The sequence below is a fragment of the Conger conger genome, chromosome 2 (assembly GCF_963514075.1).
Source record: "Conger conger chromosome 2, fConCon1.1, whole genome shotgun sequence".
Lineage (NCBI taxonomy): Eukaryota > Metazoa > Chordata > Actinopteri > Anguilliformes > Congridae > Conger > Conger conger.
This window is the reverse complement of record NC_083761.1, coordinates 25,248,908-25,267,747: the sequence shown is the minus strand read 5'-3', so window position 1 is coordinate 25,267,747 and position 18,840 is coordinate 25,248,908. Positions and strand designations below refer to the sequence as shown.

Below are 18,840 nucleotides of genomic sequence, written 5' to 3'. Positions count from 1 at the left end.
ATGCCATGTGGTGCATCATTAAACCTCCAAATTTCAGAGGTCACTTGAAATCCGACAGTGAGGATGAATCACTCTTATCTATTTGGTGTTGGTATGAGTCAATCCGAAGCATGCCAATGCAGTTTCCATGTGATTCACAAAAACACATCACATGATTAATAGGCCCCATCGCTTACTGCAATAAAAAAATATATAAGATATCCCCCTCCTTACATCAAACACAGCGCACCTAGAAACAGTTTAACTCTTAAAGTCTTACTACATGAAGTCTTACTACATGAACTAATTCCGTTCGAGCTGTAATTAAATTTCTCAAATCAATAAAGCAAATGTAACCTCAGTCTCCTAAAGAACATTTCTGATTGAACCTGAACACTGAAGTCCGAGTGAGTCCTGAGATTGTGATGTGTAATGCCCTTAAACTTTATATTGCCCTTAAAATGACGTTGTGTTACAGAAATGAACCAGCATACCATCCTTGGCACATCTCTTTGAATCTTGCTGTGGTCGTTCTTTGCTCTTTGCTTCAGGAGTAGGGGGCCCTGCCTTGGCTTCTTTCAAAACTGTCTTTGTCTTCGCAGCCTCTTCTGAAACGCAGTGTTAAAAATATGACTTCACCAATCAGCCAAAGGGAATAAAATGTATGTTGTAAATGTAATGTTGCAAGATTTATGATTATGATTTAAGAATACAAAACTTTAATTTCACGTCCCTATCAGCGATTCTGAGCCAACGTCAGCGGTTTGACTGTTTGTACCGACAACAGGGGACACGTCCAGTGTAGCGAGACTACAGTGCCCATAAAATTAACATCTAGTTCATAAAATTTGCGATGAGCACCAAATTCTTACAGGTACAATTTAGAACCAATGGAAATGGAACTAGCTAAATCTGCTTAGATACTGCAATAAACATATGGACTGAGCCAAGCCTGATGAATGTACACGGTGGAAGGCGTTAAAAGTGCGGACCGGGAGCTGGGTGTTTGGACATGTCGCGCGGCTTCACGGCAGCAGTGGCGGAGGTTCGGGGCTCTTCCGGTGAGCTCTGCCGCGCGGTGCCGGCTTGGGGCGTGGCGGCTTCAGTCAGCATCAGGACCGTGAGGTTGAAGGTCCCGTCGAAGCGGTCTATGGCGGCCTGGGCCGCGGCCCTCAGCTGCGAGCTGAACATCTCCAGCACCGACTCGGTCCATTCGGCTGGGAACAGCTCCTTTCCTGCAGGGGGGTCAGTAGCTAAGTTTCTATCCAAAAGTTTCAGAATTGTTAAGAGAGTTTCTGAAGAGTCAGCAAAAAAATGAGTCTCAACCTTCTCAAGGATACAAATATGGTGCAACTCAATGTTGCAGCTGATTCTTGGAACTCTACCACAGCTGACTCATGCCTCCATTGATTCATCAAAGTTCATGCTAGCACTCCAAATAAACCAATGGTCAAGTTTGGGAAAATAAATACAATACAAAATAAAAGCTTTTTCAAAATTTTGGACTGATTTCACAGTGAGAAAAGGAGCCGTTCACAGGGGCAGACAGTATCCTCACCGGACAGCGCACACCTGGCGATCTGGAAAGGGAGTGACAGGTGCTGTTCGGCGATGGGCACGATGTTTGATAAAGGGACCTTCTCCACGTTCCCGTAATCAGCGCAGACTATTTCCACTTCGCAGCCTGCAGTTCTCAGGACAACAGCCCTGTACCAGCTCTTATCGCCTGAAATGCAAACATGGGGCAGTTACACCTCAGCAGGCCTGAGGGTCCGTCCTATTGCTACTACAGACTGAGCACACAGGGGCCCGTCTGAGGTGCCCGTTTGGCTATTGTTTTCAATTATTTATTTTTGACGGTAGGGGCAGAGGACAGCCACTTGGCTATCCCGGTTTTAGCGATAAAGCAAAATCGAATCTGTTGTCCATGGACAGGAAACCATAAAAGATACTGTGCATATAATGTCAATGTTGAAAGACAAGACGGTAAAAATTAATATAAAAACCGAAAAAGAATAAACAGTAATGAATAGATAACATTTGCTTAGTTGATAGCTTTCCTCTGCATCTGAACACTGTAAAATGAATTAATTAATTGGGGAAAAGCAAGATCTTCAATGACAGTATTTTATACATCAAGCACAGAACAGTGTGCAGTAAGCACCATAATCCATTGGTGAGTGACACATCCTTTGTTATTTTGGTTCTCTACTCCAGCACTTTGAGTTTGAAAGGATACAATGATATTGAAGGACAGACTGTCAGCTTTAATCTGAGGGTATTTTCATCCATATCGGATGAACTGTTTAGAAATGACAGCACCTTTTGTACATGGTCCCCGAGGTACTACAAGTATTTGAATTGGCTTCACAGATGTGTGTTTTGTTAGGCAGGTGTATTCATTTGTGTCGTTACTGAATGCGAAGGAAAGCTGTTGATGTCTAGTCTTGATTCTAGACTTTGCAATTGCCTTTGGAGATTATTGTGGGAGTGTGACAACATGAGTAGATAACATGCATATTAGCCTGGACTGGTCATTCTAGAGATAGGTTTGTCTCGAACTTGGGGCATCATACATCTTGCCAATTTCCACTCGCTCATAACCTTTTGGGTGCCACCCAAACCAAGTTAGTCTGAACCATTTGATCCATTTGCCTCACAGCAGTTAAAAAACTTCTCACAGGGCACTGCACCGCTGCTGCCTCTATGTTGGCAAACGCTGAACTAGGCCAACTTTGAACTTACCAATTTATTTATTTTTAACCAATTGTTAGCTTGTGAGAAGCTCAAAAACGATAGTTATTATATTATATATTATACAGTTAGTTTGTTGTGCCAAAAAAACAATAATAGAATAACCACTCACCTATTCACAACATGTCTTTTTTTGCACCAAATTATCAAGAGTAGTATTGTTAAGAGTACGGATACGATCGGAAGCGATAAGCAGCATCGGTATCAATATCGGTATCAATGAAATCCTAACGATATCCATCCCTTTCGAACACACAGGGGGCCTGTTAGGCTACTGCTCCAGACTCAACATGCAGCGTTCCTTTTCTTGACCCAGTGCTCAGGTGGCTGTTAGGACTCTACTCTTGCTAATTTTTTCAAAAGAAATGCAGTTAAACAGAATCCTGTTGTTACCTGCATGCTGGAATGCACACAGCCAGTCACAAGAGTGCACCCAACACTGTAGTTAGGGAGCAGAAAGCGTGGTGCCAGATGCTGTGTGTGTAATTACGCCGCTACAGACGTGAAATTACCGGCTTTTCCCCAAATTCCACCCCAGGATCCACAACGGCAGGGAAGAGATGATTACCTGATCAATGCTGATCCCCTTTTCCAACATCTAATTTTAAAAAACATGCACCATAGGGTGATATCTAGCTCTGTTTGTCATGGATGATCTTTGCCAGGCAGAATTCACTGTGCGGACACTGGAACGCACCAGGAGGAAAGGAGAAACTGAAGGAAATAATCAACAAAATTAAAGGAAAACTGCTTTGTACTGGAACAGCACAAAGAGAGAAAGGGAAAGGTCATTATAGCTACATGAACAGCTGGGGATCTGCTCTTTCACTGGGGCTCCTCGGGTTAAGCTTAAGGCTGAGTAGTGAGCGCAAATAGTGTAATTACAGTATTACACACACACACACACACACACACACACACACACACACACACACACACACACACACACACACACACACACACACACACACACACACACACACACACACACACACACACACACACACACACACACACACACACACACGGATCTAATAAATACGAGAAATTGGTTCGAACTTAACCAAATTCTCTCCCATCAAAATTTGAATAAACGTTTCCAAAATCACATGGATAATTTTTACAGCCATAACTTGCCATTAAACCTGTAGCTAAAGAATGTAAAACGCTCTATGCCATAACTAAGAATTAGACAACCCTATACTGAAGTCCTATTAAACCGGTATAAAGATTGAACTCCTGCATACTGCATAACAAACAAACTCTCAAATTGAATGACAAACATTTCGGAAACAATCCTTCCCAAATCCTTCTGAAAACTTTGTCATTCGATTAAAGTGTTTTTGCTACATAATGTGTGGGAGTTGAATCTTTTAAAATCTTCTTGTGTCTTTTTCTCGCAAGCTCCTTTTTCTTTTACTCATGTCAGGTGTGCAAACCTTTCTTGAAGTCCAATTAAACAAGATAAAACAAGAGAAGATAACATGACTCAAATTGTTGGTCAAACAAAATAAAAAATTATAAGGCACAATTACATCATTAATTCACAAACAATGGCATGGCTGACTAAGTGTATACAGAACCGACCAATCGCCTTTCGAGGGAGAAGAAAAGTGTTAAAGGGTTAGTAGGGCAGTTAACACTTGGTTATTTTGTCTCCAATGCCATAGAACCCATAATCTTTCCAAAATGGCACCTCTCAAGAGTGGTGGAGTTTTCCTTGGCTCCTCCATTTGGGATGCAGTCTACAGTCTACGTAGATTGCACAACCGACACATTAAGTTTTATTTTAGGCTATACCCTCCAGACAAAACAATAACATCGCTTGTTGTTTATGTCACTTAGAGGGCAACGGCAATAAAAACACAGCACAACAAGAACCCTTCATCACAATTCTAAATGTTCCTGAGATTTGAGCCAGTTTGATTGTCAAACAAAAAAATGAGACCTAACACACACACACACACACACACACACACATTAATTCATTCACACTCATACACCACTCGCACCTTGGTGTGTGCCCAAGTCTAAAATCAAGAACCCTGAGACTCCTGTACATTATAAATGGCCAAATGCATGAGACATTCACATAGGCTACCTCTACACACAGACATGTACAGTGCCCTCCTTAATGTTTGGGACACAGGCCCAATTTCTTATTTAGAATTACACAATTAACATGCGTAACACATTCCCAGATTTTACTAAAGGGTATTTTCATACATTTTGGTTTCACCGTGTTGAAATTACAGCAGTGCCCTTCATTAAAATTTGACTATGTGCACTTTAACCTCAAGTGACTTTGCCTCTGCACTCACACAATCTCAATCTCACAGAGGCAAATAAATAAATGACGTGTCTTTGTCCCAAACATTATGGAGGGCACTGTATATGAACGCTAGGTATATCTACCCATAGCCCATATCCAGGCCCTCAGGGCTGCTGTACCTGGCAGCTGGGCGCAGCATGCCGCCCCAGGCTGAGGGTCCCTAGGGGAGGCTTTAGTGAGAAGGCAGCAGTGGGCTGCCAGGTCCTTCATGAGGGCTGGGACTTTCTCCGTGTCTAGAAGAGGAGATGGGGGGAAACAACATACATCAATGAGCATACCCAAAGAGGGAAAAACTAGTGCTAAAAACGCAATCATTTTCATTTGGAAAAAAATACCCCTGGGAGTATTTTTTCAACCAGAACAGTGTCTGAGGCTGTGTCAGTCAGGGCAGAGTGCATGTATGCGTGTATGTGGGTGAGTGTGTGCGTGTGCATCTGTGTGCATCTATGTGTGTGTGTGTGTGTGTGTGTGTGTGTCTGTGTTCTCCTCACCCTTGTTATCCTCTCTCATTATGTAAAACAGGCTGGGGCTGATGATAGCCGCTACGCGAGGCTGGAACGGCTTGTTTCTTGGTAGCTCCACTGTTTTCCAATCCACAGGAAACGTGCCCCCTAATGGAATAACACAGTAGTTGAGAAGAAGACTAAAGAGGAGACAGAGATGAAGAAAAGATTAATCTAGAAGCAGCGGGACAGAAATGCAGGACTTCAGTGCATCAGCTGTGCATATCCTGCCCGAAGATGGGTGACGCATTAAAGGACAAACCTGAATAAGTGAGTGGAGAATTATGGCATGCAGATGCTTCCATACAGGTGTACTGGATAGTATAATCAAAAAAATAACATCCAACCATGCTCTGCGGCATGTATATAAATGCTAAGCAGGCCCAGCTGACCTCGATTTTGGATTAAGGTGGCAAGGAGCAAAGATGGCAGGAGTTTCAACTGGCTAGTGTTTCCATAGGAACAGCGAGTAAAGTGACATCGGTATTTAGATCTATGGGAAAGACATCAGTAAATAGGGTTGTAAATTGTGGCCAAAAGCACACATTCGATGACCGTGGTGCTCATACATTAGATATGTAGGGAAAAACAGAAGAGCAATTTTCCTCAAGTGACTGAGAATGCCAAGTCAAAGCAGGACATGATCAGACTGTCAGTAAGTCGTCAACATCTACATAGAAAGGGGTACAGTAGCAGTGCATAAACCGCTCATTGCAAAGACAAATGCACATGCAAGCTGTTCTGGCTGCATGTGGTGGCCCAACACTTTACGTTGGGTTTTTATATTAGCTACCTGTCTGTATGTGCCCTGTAACTCTGAAATGGGTGGCCCATGCAGGGTTGCACTGAATAAAATTCCCATCTCACAGATGGGAAAACATTCCATTGCAGGATTCCCTTATAAACCACACTTTTGGCTCGTAAAAATTAATGCTGGCTGACAAAACAAATACACAGACAATAAAACCCAGCATTTAAGAAACTGAAATAAATATTCCAAATTGAAGCTGGCAGTTGTTAATGAGCACGTGCTGACATAACAAATAAGGGGATTTGGAGCTTAGTGCTCCGCAGCCGACAACTACCACCCTCGTGCCACACGTTCATTCTGTTCTTTTCTGTTTTAAAGACGCTGGTTAAAACTTCTTCAAAACACATTTAACACACTGACACCTGACAATTACTGTGTGGAAATGCCAACTTATTGACAAAATGAGTAGCCGGAGAAGTGAATGGTTGATGCAAAACTGGAGGGAGGGCAAAAAATGCTCAGCACATTCCCTAAAATTCATAAAAGAAAAACATGTTTATGAAAGGATTGAGAAACTTCCAAGACTCTCTGGGTCAGACTCTTACACAGTCTGACACAGACCTGCATCAAATAAGTAATTGTTTTGGATTCAAAAACTTTTTTACGCTTTACTGAGCTTGTCTGGTATATTGGAACCTGTGAAATACTCTCAAAAAGGTCAAACATCAGCTTTTGGTCCTCCTGGTGGGCTCAATAGCAACAGGCAAGATCAATCGAGCACAGGAATGTATATGAATCCAAAACAATTAAGCATGTCCTGTGAGTGTGTAGGCAGGTATGTTGAGAAAAAGCGAGACATTGTGTGTACAGAAATATTCGGAGTCACACAGAGGTCAGAATTATGCTTATAGATAGATATTAGCAGATGCAAAAAAAGTGTTCAAAAAAAATTTTGTTTGCTATAATTGCATCACTATTTTGTGTGACAATACATTTCTCTACAAATCCTTAAAATACCATCTCTCGTGCACAGAAATTTGGCACAATACACATTTACTTCAGCAATAACTGCTGAAACCCCATCATCACTCAACTGCCACACAGGGCAGACTGTAAGTATTTGGACAATAGTATAATTTCTGTCCTTTTGGTGCTATATGCATTCAACAGAAATTGTACCACTGTCCAAATACTTACGGACTGCACTATACATCTTTACAGAAGATCTCACCAGGCAGCCCCTGAGGCACCGCAGCGGGCTCCTGGTGGCCGCTGGCTTTGGCCAGTCCCTGGGTCCCCAGCTGAGCCGCGATGCTCCGACCGTCGCTCCTCAGCCGCACTCCGAAGCCCCTCTCAGTGATGGAGCAGACCTGGGCCTGGAGCTGCCGTCCCAAGGACAGGACCTGAAACTGCCGCACCGCGTCTGCCCCCCAGCCGCCCTGCGGGGGCTCCGCACCTGGAGGTACGGAGAGGGGGGGTCCTGTTTCAGCTTTGTTCCTAATGCTGTGTTCACATGGTAGCGGTACGCAGTCCTCTGCAAAGTTGATAGGCAATGTATTTTAATGAGACAGGGACGTAACGCTCCACCAGCGTTTAATACCGCCGATGGAACTATCTGCCAATAGCTCACTTTCCCCAGCTTTTACCATCGTCCCGCAGCCTCCCCAACCGGATGTTATTTTTGTTTTTTAAGTCCATCACTTCACCATTCATGTTTGTCTAGTACCAAATGCTTTTTCAAAATAATAAAAATAACCCACCAAATCACCATGTGTTGTTGCTTATACAGCTGTGGTTACCACCAGTTCCACATTAACGCACGTATAAAGTTTTTTTTCACCATCAACATGTGAACACTGCACAAGACTACTGCATAAAAGGATATTCGCTCATTGTTCATAGATCTGAATTTAAGCATGCACGCACACAAACACACATGCGCACGCACACACCCACCCATTCACCCCCACACACACATACGCACACGCACACATACAAACACACACGCACACACGCACACACGCACACACGCACACACACACACACACACACACACACACACACACACGCGCGCGCATGCACCCACACCCCCACGCACACGCACACGCACACACACACACACACAGTACCTGCCAGCCAGCAGCGTATGGCCTGAAACGGGAGCTTGAGGAACTGGGGAGGTATGGCCCGTGTGTGGGCCTGCTCCACCGTGCTGGTGTTCCCGTAGTCCACAAAATACACGGTGGCCTTCTTGTCCGGTGTCAAACCCAGCACCATGGCCCGGTACCAGGACCCATCCCCTGTTCCAATGAGGTTGCCACAGTTAGCAAACTACAACATTGGGCACTCTCATTCTTGTTTATGTGCATCCAAACACCTTTAGAAGTTGTGTTACAATATTCAGTGTGGAGATAGTGTTTTCTTTAATCTAAACAGGATATCCATTTACATTAATTATGCACTACTGCAGGGCGGCCTGTAGCGTAGTGGTTAAGGTAAATGACTGGCATACACAAGGTCGGTGGTTCTAATCCCGGTGTAGCCACAATAAGACCCGCACAGCCGTTGGGCCCTTGAGCAAGGCCCTTAACCCTGCATTGCTCCAGGGGAGGATTGTCTCCTGCTTAGTCTAATCAACTGTACGTCGCTCTGGATAAGAGCGTCTGCCAAATGCCAATAATGTAATGTAATGTAATGCACCCATAGCTGAACACCTGAATGTGACGTCCTTTTCTTCAAACTGAAACTCTGTGTAAAACTCCTCTATAATCAAATATAAAAAGGGGGGGGGGGTTTGCAAGAGATTAGCTAACAATTAAAATGTCAGCTTTCGGTAACATTAGATAGCTAACTAAATTCAGTTTTGTACGTCAGCTGGCTGACCATGATAGCGGGGTCCCACTGCACAGTACTAACGTTACTGCTTATATTATTGGGAGATTCCACAGCCGTATTTCTCTCCTAAGCAGGGAGTCACTCCATTTTGGATAAAAGAAATAAAATGTAATCCAATTAATGAACTCCTTGTGAAATCAAACCCTTCCCCTGCCCCCCCCCCCCCTTCTCTCCTCCCCTCTTTAAAGTTGTCAATCATCAAAATCTAAATCCAGCACTGGTTTTCTTTTCTTCCAGCTATTTAACCCTTTCAGTCCCAAGAGGCTATTGTTTGAGCCTCTATTAAAACTGTCAATTTTCACAACCAAAGCCAAAACCCCTCGGGATTTGGGTGGAGCCAATTTATATTGGGCTTGGGACTGAAAAGGTTAGCTGAATAATCTACCGGCTCGCCAGACTGTCTTCACATCTGACTCCCAGGTAAAGAAAGGGAGAAAAAGCAGTAGTTTCCGCCAGTTTCCCAGCTCTCCAGGACCGTGATTTGATGACCCCTGCTGTATGGGGGGAGTGTGGTCATGATGCGGTCGTCACCTGGGAACACAGCGCAGCACGGTTCGCCAACCACTGGCGTGAAGGGCGCGGACTGGGACCGGCAGTGCTCCAGAACCTGACTCGACAGCTCCTTCAGGGCACGGATATCTGTGTGTGACACCTTCATGAACATGCATGCATAACCTAAAATGCATAACAGTGTGCATATATTTCTTGGTATAGGGCTTGACTGAAGTATTGGTTAAGTTGAAATTGATTTGTTTGAAGCTTTTTTGAATGAAGTGGGTTTTAAATGGAAAAGAAATTCGATACCCCAAAAAAGTTATTTTCACGAGTCACCAGTGTGTGTATGAGAGAGAGGCGGATTGCTAGTGTGCATGTGTGGTGTGAATATGTGTATGGCATGGCTCAACCCTGTTCCTGGAGAGCCTCTAGGTTTGCTTGAGTTGCTGATCTTAAAATAAGAAGCAATTTTGCAGGCAAAGCAATACAACTGGAATTAACTGCGTTAAATGATCAGTAAAAATCTAAATAAAACCAGTGCACCCTACAGTTCCCCTGTGTGTGTGTGTGTGTGTGTGTGTGAGAGAGAGAGAGAGAGAGAGGTGCAAAGCAAGCATTTGTGTACGTGTGTGTGTGTGTGTGTGTGTGTGTGAGAGAGTGGCCAAGAGAGTATGTGTGTGTGTGTGTGTGTGTGTGTTTGAATGAGTGCCTGTGTGTGTGTGTGGTACCTTTGCTGTTGTAATGGTGGCAGTAGAACTCTCCGGGGTTCTCGATCACGCTGATGACCAGCTCCACCGTCTGCCCATCACAGGGCAGCTCCGCACAGGACCACTGCAGTGGGCACGTGGGGGGTCCGGCTGCTGAGAGGGTCACATGACCAAGAATCACACCCTCAATGTGGTCCATCATTTCTACCATGTCCATGAAATGCAGGGAAAAGCAGCCTGTAGCCTAGTGGTTAAGGTACATGACTGGGGCCTGGAAGGTTGGTGGTTCAAGCCCCAGTGTAGCCACAATAAGCTCTGTGTAGCTGTCGGGCCCTCGAGCAAGGCCCTTAACCCCACATTGCTCCAGGGTGGATTGTCCCCTGCTGTCTAATCAAGTGCAACTCGCTTTGGATAAAAGTGTCAGCTAAATGATAAATTATTATTATAATTACCAGAAGGTTCCTCCATTTTGTGGGGCTTTTCCACCGGCATAGGGGTGGAGTCACCAGTGGGGCTGTTGCCGGGGGCCGGCAGGGGGGCGGGGGGGTTGCCGGGCGCCTGGCCTACGTCAGGCGAGGCCATGGTGTCGTCGAGGAGGGCGTGGCCGGAGGCCAGCAGGAGCTCGTTGACGCTGGTCTGCGGGTCGCTGTACTCGTCCGTCAGCACCACCAGAGCGGCGCTCTGTCGCTCGCCCACGATCTCCACGCGCACAAACTTGTTGCAGACGCTCTTCTTCAGCAGTGAGATGGCCTCGTCACTCCATTTGTCTGAGAAGGGCTTCACCTCTGAAATCGCGAAATCGAAACACTCACGTGGCATCCTGTAGCCTAGTGGCTAAGGTACATGACCGAGACCAGGAAGGTTGGTGGTTCAAGCCCCGGCGTAGCTACGATGAGATCTGCACAGCTGTTGGGCCCTTGAGCAAGGCCCTTAACACCACATTACTTCAGGGGGGATTGGCCCCTGCGTAGTCTCATCAACTGTAAGTCGCTTTGGATAAAAGCATCAATAATATAATTATAAATCGGGATTGTTGAGCTGGGTGAGGTTATGCGTGAGTGTGGCGGTGCAAGGTATGTGACGGATAGGTGTATGGGGGAAGTCAGGTTCAGTGGGCGGAGACATAAGACAGACAGGTACAGTGGGCGGGGGCATGTGACAGGCAGGTTCAGTGGGCGGAGACATAAGACAGACAGGTACAGTGGGCGGGGGCATGTGACAGGCAGGTACAGTGGGCGGGGACATAAGACAGACAGGTACAGTGGGCGGGGGCATGTGACAGGTCATAGGAGCGCTACCTGCCAGGACGCAGGGGATGGCCTGCATTGGCAATGCCGCAAGCTCTGCAGTGATTGGCCGCAGGCGGCTCAGATCCACCTCCTCCGAGTTTCCAAAGTCAATGTACCCCACGCAGACCCTGGACTCTGAAGAGTACCCCAAAACAGTTGCTCTGTACCACTGGTGGTCCTCTGCAGGCCACAGGCAGGGCAAAAGAGGAAAAGGAATAACATTAATGGGCCAATGGTCATGGGAAAACATGGCAGTTTAGGAGCGTTAGGAACAGGAGATACAGTGCAGTCTAAGTAGTTGGACAGCAGTACAATATCTGTTTTTTTTGGCTCCGTACTCAGCACAGTGGATTTGAAACCAAACAATGAGTATACTATACTAAACTGTCCAATTACTTTTGAACCCCAACAATGGGGGGGGACTATGTATAAAATGGGATGGAATTCCTACATGACCACCTGATATGGATGTAAGTACCCTAATTTCAGATTTAATGTGCTGGAGTCCAGAGCTAAAAGAACAGAAATTGTACCACTGTCCAAATACTTGCGGACTGCACGGTATGTGGGAGGGGCATACTCCAGTACCTGTGAACTGGGAGCAGCAGACGGAGCCAGGGGCAGGGCTGAAGTCCTCGCCCGCCGCTGTCTGAGTGCAGTGCTCTCTCAGCTTCAACTGCATCTCTTGAATCACACCTGTTCATGGAACAACAGGTCACCGGCAGGGCTAAACATACATTCAGTAAGCCTACCACATAAATGGCTATACCTGTACTATGCTAACTGGAGGCAAAGATGAATTGAAATAATTATTGAAACATTTAAATGAAACAATTCTTACACTAAATTGGAATGTGTATAACGCCCATGATCTTAATTAAAAAGCTCCTTTGCTAGAATTATCTGGATTTAATAATGTAAAACACAAAATATTCAGTGAACAAGTTCTTTCCACAGAATTACCTGGAATTAACAAACTGGAAGAATGCTGAAGAGGAGAATACTGACAAATTATGTACATTTTGATGCACATGTTGATGTTGCATGCATATTCCAAAATCTGCATGCAACACAAATGTCAGACACCATAAGACGCTTGACTTAAATGAAGAAGATTAATTATTTTGTTGTGGTTCACGTCTAGGTCATTGCCCCTTGTCATCTTTAAAGAAAAATAAAATGGTGATATATAATGTACACTACATACAGTGCCGTCGATAATGTTTTGGACAGAGACCCATTATGTCTTGATTTGCCACAATTAACATGTGGTTAAAGTGCACACAGATTTTTACCATAACGTTTGGGACACATGGGTTCACAGATGTTTGTAATTGCTCAGGTGTGTTTAATAACATCCTTAATGCGGGAATAAGAGCTCTCAGCACCAAGTCTTTCCCCTAGTCTTTTGATTACTTGACATTATTATTACTGTTTATCAACATGAGGAACAAAGTTGTGCCACTGAAAGTCAAAGAAGCCATTATGAGACTGAGAAACAATAACAAAAAGGTTAGAGACATCAGCCAAACCTTAGGCTTACCAAAACCAACAGTTTGGAATTTTATCTAGATTTGATAAACAACTTAGAACATATCACTTTTTGTATCAGACCGCCCAATTTCAGAATCGGAAGGAGAGATTACAATTTGCAAAGTTGTACAGAGATGAGTCACAAAGGTTCTGGAACAAAGTTGTACGGATTGATGAGACCATGATTAACCTCTACCAAAGTGATGGAAAGGCCAAAGTGAAAGTGAAAGTGAAAGTGTTGAGAAAGAAGGGATCTGCTCATGATCCAAAACATAGAAGCTCATCTCGGAAGCACAGTGGAGGACATGTCATGGCTTGGGCTTGCAAACACTTCATTCGGGAGAAAAAGTGGAAGGTTTTAGACTGGCCAAGTCAATCACCAGACCTTAACCCAATTGACATGCTTTTCACTCTCCAACAACTGAAAAAGGCTGCAGTAAAAGCCTGGAAAGGATCACAAAAGTGAACACTTGGTGATGTCAATGAGTTGTAGGCTTGATGCAGTTATTGCAAGCAAGGGATATGCTACCAAATATGAAGTGTTATTTACTTTCATTTACTTAAATACCCTGTTCCAATACTTATGCCCACCTAAAAATTGGGTAGTCTGATACCAAAAGTGCTATGTTCTAAGTACTTTAAAACATTGAGGCGTTATTACCAGGAAATAAACCCCAAATGTATTCAGTGTATTTGTATAAAAACAAAGGAATTGGCCTTGCTGTTCCAATACTTTTGGAGGGGACTCTAAATACAAGTTTGTTTGGCTCACTGGTAAGCTTACTTTTTATGTGTTTTATAATAAAACATCCTCACATTCAAGCTAGCATGAGCCAGTGAACTGAGAAATCCCACGGGCCAGTTTTACCAAGTCTAATCTATCAAATACCAGCCTCTTCTCCACCTGTATTGTATCCAATTTATTTGGGTTTTGGAAAAAGAAAAAAGAAAAAGGGTAGAACACAAACATAATGCAAGACAAGTGAGCTCTGCTCTACAACTTGCAGCCAATTGGAAAACCCAAAGAGATCTATAAAGAAGCCAATCAAGAGAGCTCATACTCACTGGCATTCTCCACTTTCTGGCAGATGAGCTCAGAGGGGGACTGCACGTGGGTCACCATGGCGGAGAAACTGTCGCCCAATCCCTGCGTCAGAGGCTCGGGCAGGAGGATTCCCACGTTGTCCTGGCGACCCCCCGCAGAGCGCCTGAAGTTCTCTAAAGCTGCGCTCAGTATAGAGTCTGGAACACACAGAGCTCTGACTCACATAAGAGCTGCACTCAGTATAGAGTCTGGAACACACAGAGCTCTGACTCACATAAAAGCTGCACTCAGTATAGAGTCTGCAACACCCAGAGCTCTGACTCACATAAGAGCTGCACTCAGTATAGAGTCTGGAACACACAGAGCTCTGACTCACATAAGAGCTGCACTCAGTATAGAGTCTGGAACACACAGAGCTCTGACTCACATAAGAGCTGCACTCAGTATAGAGTCTGGAACACACAGAGCTCTGACTCACATAAGAGCTGCACTCAGTATAGAGTCTGGAACACACAGAGCTCTGACTCACATAAGAGCTGCACTCAGTATAGAGTCTGGAAAACACAGAGCTCTGACTCACATAAGAGCTGCACTCTTATGGTAAAATAGCGTAATTTCCAAAGCGGAAAGTAAAGACAATTTTACTTTGTCTATTTTGGTATGTAAAATGAGTGAAACAAAGCCAGTCTTGTGCATGGACAGCAGAGCACAGTGCCTCACCGATGTCCTGGTCACTTGGTCTGCCGGACTCCTCCACTGCGTAGCCCTGCTCCACCAGGAACGTGCTGAACTTCTTCCCTGGGAAAACAAGCAAACGGTAAAGATGTTTCCCCCCACCCCCATGCACTGTTACCACCTCTGATTTCACTGGGTGGGGGACAATTGCTTGACGCCTCATGTTGGTAGTCCCAATGAAGCTAAGCTTCTAATGGATAAAGGGTAGACTAACTTTAAGTAGCTGTAAAATTGCAAGACACTGTTCCGAGAAAGCGGAACAGCAGCATTTGTTGTTAACGAATGCCACGTAGAAGATGGACCTAGCATAGAATTGGGAGCCACAATCCAAATCTAAAAAAGGAACATCTCATCTGCCTACCTTGGCTTGTAGTTAACTTCACAGCTGACGTCCCAACCAGAACGAATTACAACGCAACAATGTACAATTATGTCACTCCGGATAGGGCTGTTGAATGCATTCACTAATTTAGCCAGATCAACACTGTATCCCAACAACATTCCCAGACCGGCGTGTTTGGAAGCCTGGAGTAGTCTAACGTTATACTATAAGTGCAAGATGACTATAGACAGTAACCAAGAACCAAAGTACTAATTCTAGAGAGATACTCATAATATATTGATTATATTGTATAGTTGTAAGCAGAAATGTGGGCACCCCAGGTCAGAAAGCCTTTTACAATTAATATCTTGGTGAGCAAACCTGAAATGTCTGCAAATTTTAAAGCAAAATTGCTTTTTATTTTTACTGTTTATAAATGATGAAAAAGAAAAAGGGCCCTGTGCAAAACTTTGGGAACCCTTTTGGATCATTCTTTGTTATGTCCACTACTACACAGCTCTGCCATTTCACAATGGTTAAAAACAAGTAATAAATATTTAAAATAAAATAAATAAATGACTGAGCAGTAGCCTACATGCTAGATTTGTAACACAGATTAAATATTGAAAACGGTTCCTGCTAAGCTGTAGCCTGTTAGGTTAAACCAAGGCTGCTTGAACTAAATTACAGTCCCCTCCTAAAGTATTGTAACAGCAAGGCCTTTGTTTTTGCAATACACTGAATACATTTTGGGTTGAGATAAAAAGATTAACACGAGACAAGGGTTCAGAATTTCCTATTGTATTTACACCTAGGTGTGTTAAACCACTTAGACCATAGCACCTTCGCTATCAGACCACCAAATTATTAGGTGAGCAAAAGTATTGGAACAGAGAACATTTAAGTAAATAACACTTAATATTTACTTGGTAACATATTCCTTGCTGGCGGCACGGATGGTGCAGTGGGTAGCACTGCCGCCTCACAGCAAGGAGGTCCTGGGTTCGAATCCCCGTCGGCCGGGGCCTCTCTGTGCGGAGTTTGCATGTTCTCCCCGTGTCTGCGTGGGTTTCCTCCGGGTACTCCGGTTTCCTCCCACAGTCCAAAGACATGCACGTTAGGCTGATTGGAGAGTCTAAATTGCCCGTAGGTATGAGTGTGTGAGTGAATGGTGTGTGTGCCCTGAGATAGACTGGCGACCTGTCCAGGGTGTATTCCTGCCTTTCGCCCAATGTATGCTGGGATAGGCTCCAGCTCCCCTGCGACCCTGTTCAGGATAAGCGGGTTCAGATAATGGATGGATGGATGGATATTCCTTGCTTGCAATAACTGCATCAATCCTGTGACCCATTGACGTCAACAAAGTGTTGCATTCTTCTTTGGTGATGCTATTCAAGGCTTTTACCGCAGCCTCTTCCAGCTGTTGTTTGTTTCGGGGGGTTTTTCCCTTCAATCTCCTCTACAGGAGGTGAAATGCATGCTCAATTAGGTTTAGGTTTCGTGATTGACTTGGCCAGTCTAAAACCTTCCATTTTTTCTCCCTAATGAAGTCCTTTGTTGTGTTGGCAGTTGGCAGTTTTGGGTCATTGTCTTGCTGAATGAAGCTCCTCCCAATTAGTTTGGACGCATTTCTCCATAAGTTGGCAGACAAAATGTTTTTGCAGAATTCATCCTGCCGCTACCATCAGTTACATCATAAAGACAATAGTGAGCCCACTCCAGAAGCAGCCATCCAAGCTCAAGCCATGACATTTCCTCCACCGTGCTTCACAGATGAGCTTCTATGTTTTTGATCATGAGCAGATCCCTTCTTTCTCCACACTTTGGCCTTTCCATCACTTTGGTAGAGGTTAATCTTGGTCTCATTAGTCCATAAAAGTTTGTTCCAGAACTTTTGTAGCTCATCTCTGTACATGTTTGCAAATTGTAATCTCACCTTCTGATTCTTACTACTGTAGTTTACATCTTGTGTTATAAGCCTCTATATTGCTGCTGTCTAAGGATTCTTTGAACGTTTAATTGAGATACATTCACCCCTGCCCTGTGGAGATTTTTTGTGATGCACCGACAGATGTTTTCGGGGTTTTCTTCGCAGTTCTCACAATGTTTCTGCCATCAACTGCTGTTGTTTTCCTTGGTCAACCTGTTTCTCAGTACGCCAGCAGTTTCTTTCTTTTTCAGGACATTCCAAGTTGTTGGAATGTCCATGTTCATCTTTTGACCTCAATCTCAATTGTCTTCAATGCACAGCAAAAACAAAGTAATTGACCTTGCTGTTCTACTACTTCTGGAGGGGACTGTATAATGGCTTTCTCGCCAAGTCATGCTAGTGCGACAAAGGACCCCCGCATTAAAAGGAACAGGAGAACAGTTTGGTACGCTCATCCAGCTAACGTAAGGCTGCAGCACTAACCACAGCCGACCCCCAGGTCACCATACCGACAGCAGGCGGCATTAAGTCCACAGCCCAGACGTCGGAGTTGTCCGGCACGTCGATCACCGTCATGGGGAGGCTCTTTCCCGCCAGCAGCTGCCGCGAGCCGATACAGCACTCCTCCGTCCAGCTGCCCGTCAGCGCCACCACGCCCGCGACTCGGCACTCCACCGCCTGTCCGCCCAAAACCAGAGAGGGAACAGCATCACACGCAAGGGGACAGGTGTCACTACGCCGTTAAAACGACGTCAAATGGCTGCAGCGTAGAGAATGGTACTGGTGTTTAATAATTTGACATATTTTTTATATTATAGCACAAGATTATGTAATTTTGTTCAGGCTGTTGTAAATAATAAGGAACATACAATTGATTCGACTCAGCAGGGGACAATCCCCCTGGAGGAATGTGGGGTTGAGAGTCAAGGGCCCAACAACTATGTTGATATTTTCATGGCTACACCGGGGCTTGAACCACCAATCTACAGGGTCACAGTTCTGTACCACTACGCTACAAGCTGTCACTGTTGTATTTTTCCATGTGCAAATAGAGATGCCGCACAAACTGTTAACATATCCCCAATTCAGAATGGCCCATCATTAATTGCATCACACACCATCATTTATCATCATCTATCAACTCAAGGGCGGGAGCTCTCACACTCCTGTAAAATACGGAGCCATCTCTTCTGCGCTCTTCTGAGTGAGAGCGAGAACAGGTGCAGGCAGCCTACAGGCCACCAGAGGGGGTGCTGTTTAGCGATGAGGCAGGGGCATATCAGGGCAGTGATATACAGTACGTCACTGCACTGAAAGCAAGCGTTTCCTCACATGAATGCATCACTGGCCAGGAGTCATCAGGCTGCAGAGCCTGCTAAACCAGCCCACCCCAGAGGCCTGCCCTCCCTGCCCTTTCACACTCACACACACAGGGGCCGGGTCCACGCACAAAGACAGGGGTTTGATCCTGTCCAGTGTCACCACCTCCTGGTTCCCAAAGTCGACGTACAAAATGTTGGCGTTTTTGGAACTGGCGTCTGCGGACTGCACTGCACCTCTGTACCAATTC

At 44.8% G+C, this 18,840-nt stretch overlaps 1 protein-coding gene across 4 annotated transcripts in view; it reads right to left on the bottom strand.

Annotated features, from left to right (window-relative positions):
- The window catches only part of tdrd1 (tudor domain containing 1), a 30,109-nt gene that overhangs the window by 1,884 nt on the left and 9,385 nt on the right, over positions 1 to 18,840 (bottom strand). Inside the window, exons 9-24 of one of the 4 annotated variants that reach the window (XM_061232196.1) lie at positions 18,696 to 18,839; positions 17,780 to 17,948; positions 15,004 to 15,081; positions 14,304 to 14,480; positions 12,294 to 12,401; positions 11,715 to 11,885; positions 10,869 to 11,201; positions 10,438 to 10,569; positions 9,746 to 9,853; positions 8,449 to 8,619; positions 7,551 to 7,853; positions 5,557 to 5,676; positions 5,185 to 5,298; positions 1,538 to 1,705; positions 972 to 1,214; positions 474 to 587 (exon numbers count right to left, since the gene is read on the bottom strand). In XM_061232196.1, the coding sequence (XP_061088180.1) occupies positions 474 to 587; positions 972 to 1,214; positions 1,538 to 1,705; positions 5,185 to 5,298; positions 5,557 to 5,676; positions 7,551 to 7,853; positions 8,449 to 8,619; positions 9,746 to 9,853; positions 10,438 to 10,569; positions 10,869 to 11,201; positions 11,715 to 11,885; positions 12,294 to 12,401; positions 14,304 to 14,480; positions 15,004 to 15,081; positions 17,780 to 17,948; positions 18,696 to 18,839 (2,653 nt within the window). The remainder of the gene's footprint in view (positions 1 to 473; positions 588 to 971; positions 1,215 to 1,537; positions 1,706 to 5,184; positions 5,299 to 5,556; positions 5,677 to 7,550; positions 7,854 to 8,448; positions 8,620 to 9,745; positions 9,854 to 10,437; positions 10,570 to 10,868; positions 11,202 to 11,714; positions 11,886 to 12,293; positions 12,402 to 14,303; positions 14,481 to 15,003; positions 15,082 to 17,779; positions 17,949 to 18,695; position 18,840) is intronic. The other 3 variants (XM_061232198.1, XM_061232197.1, XM_061232199.1) reach the window with 3 other exon arrangements.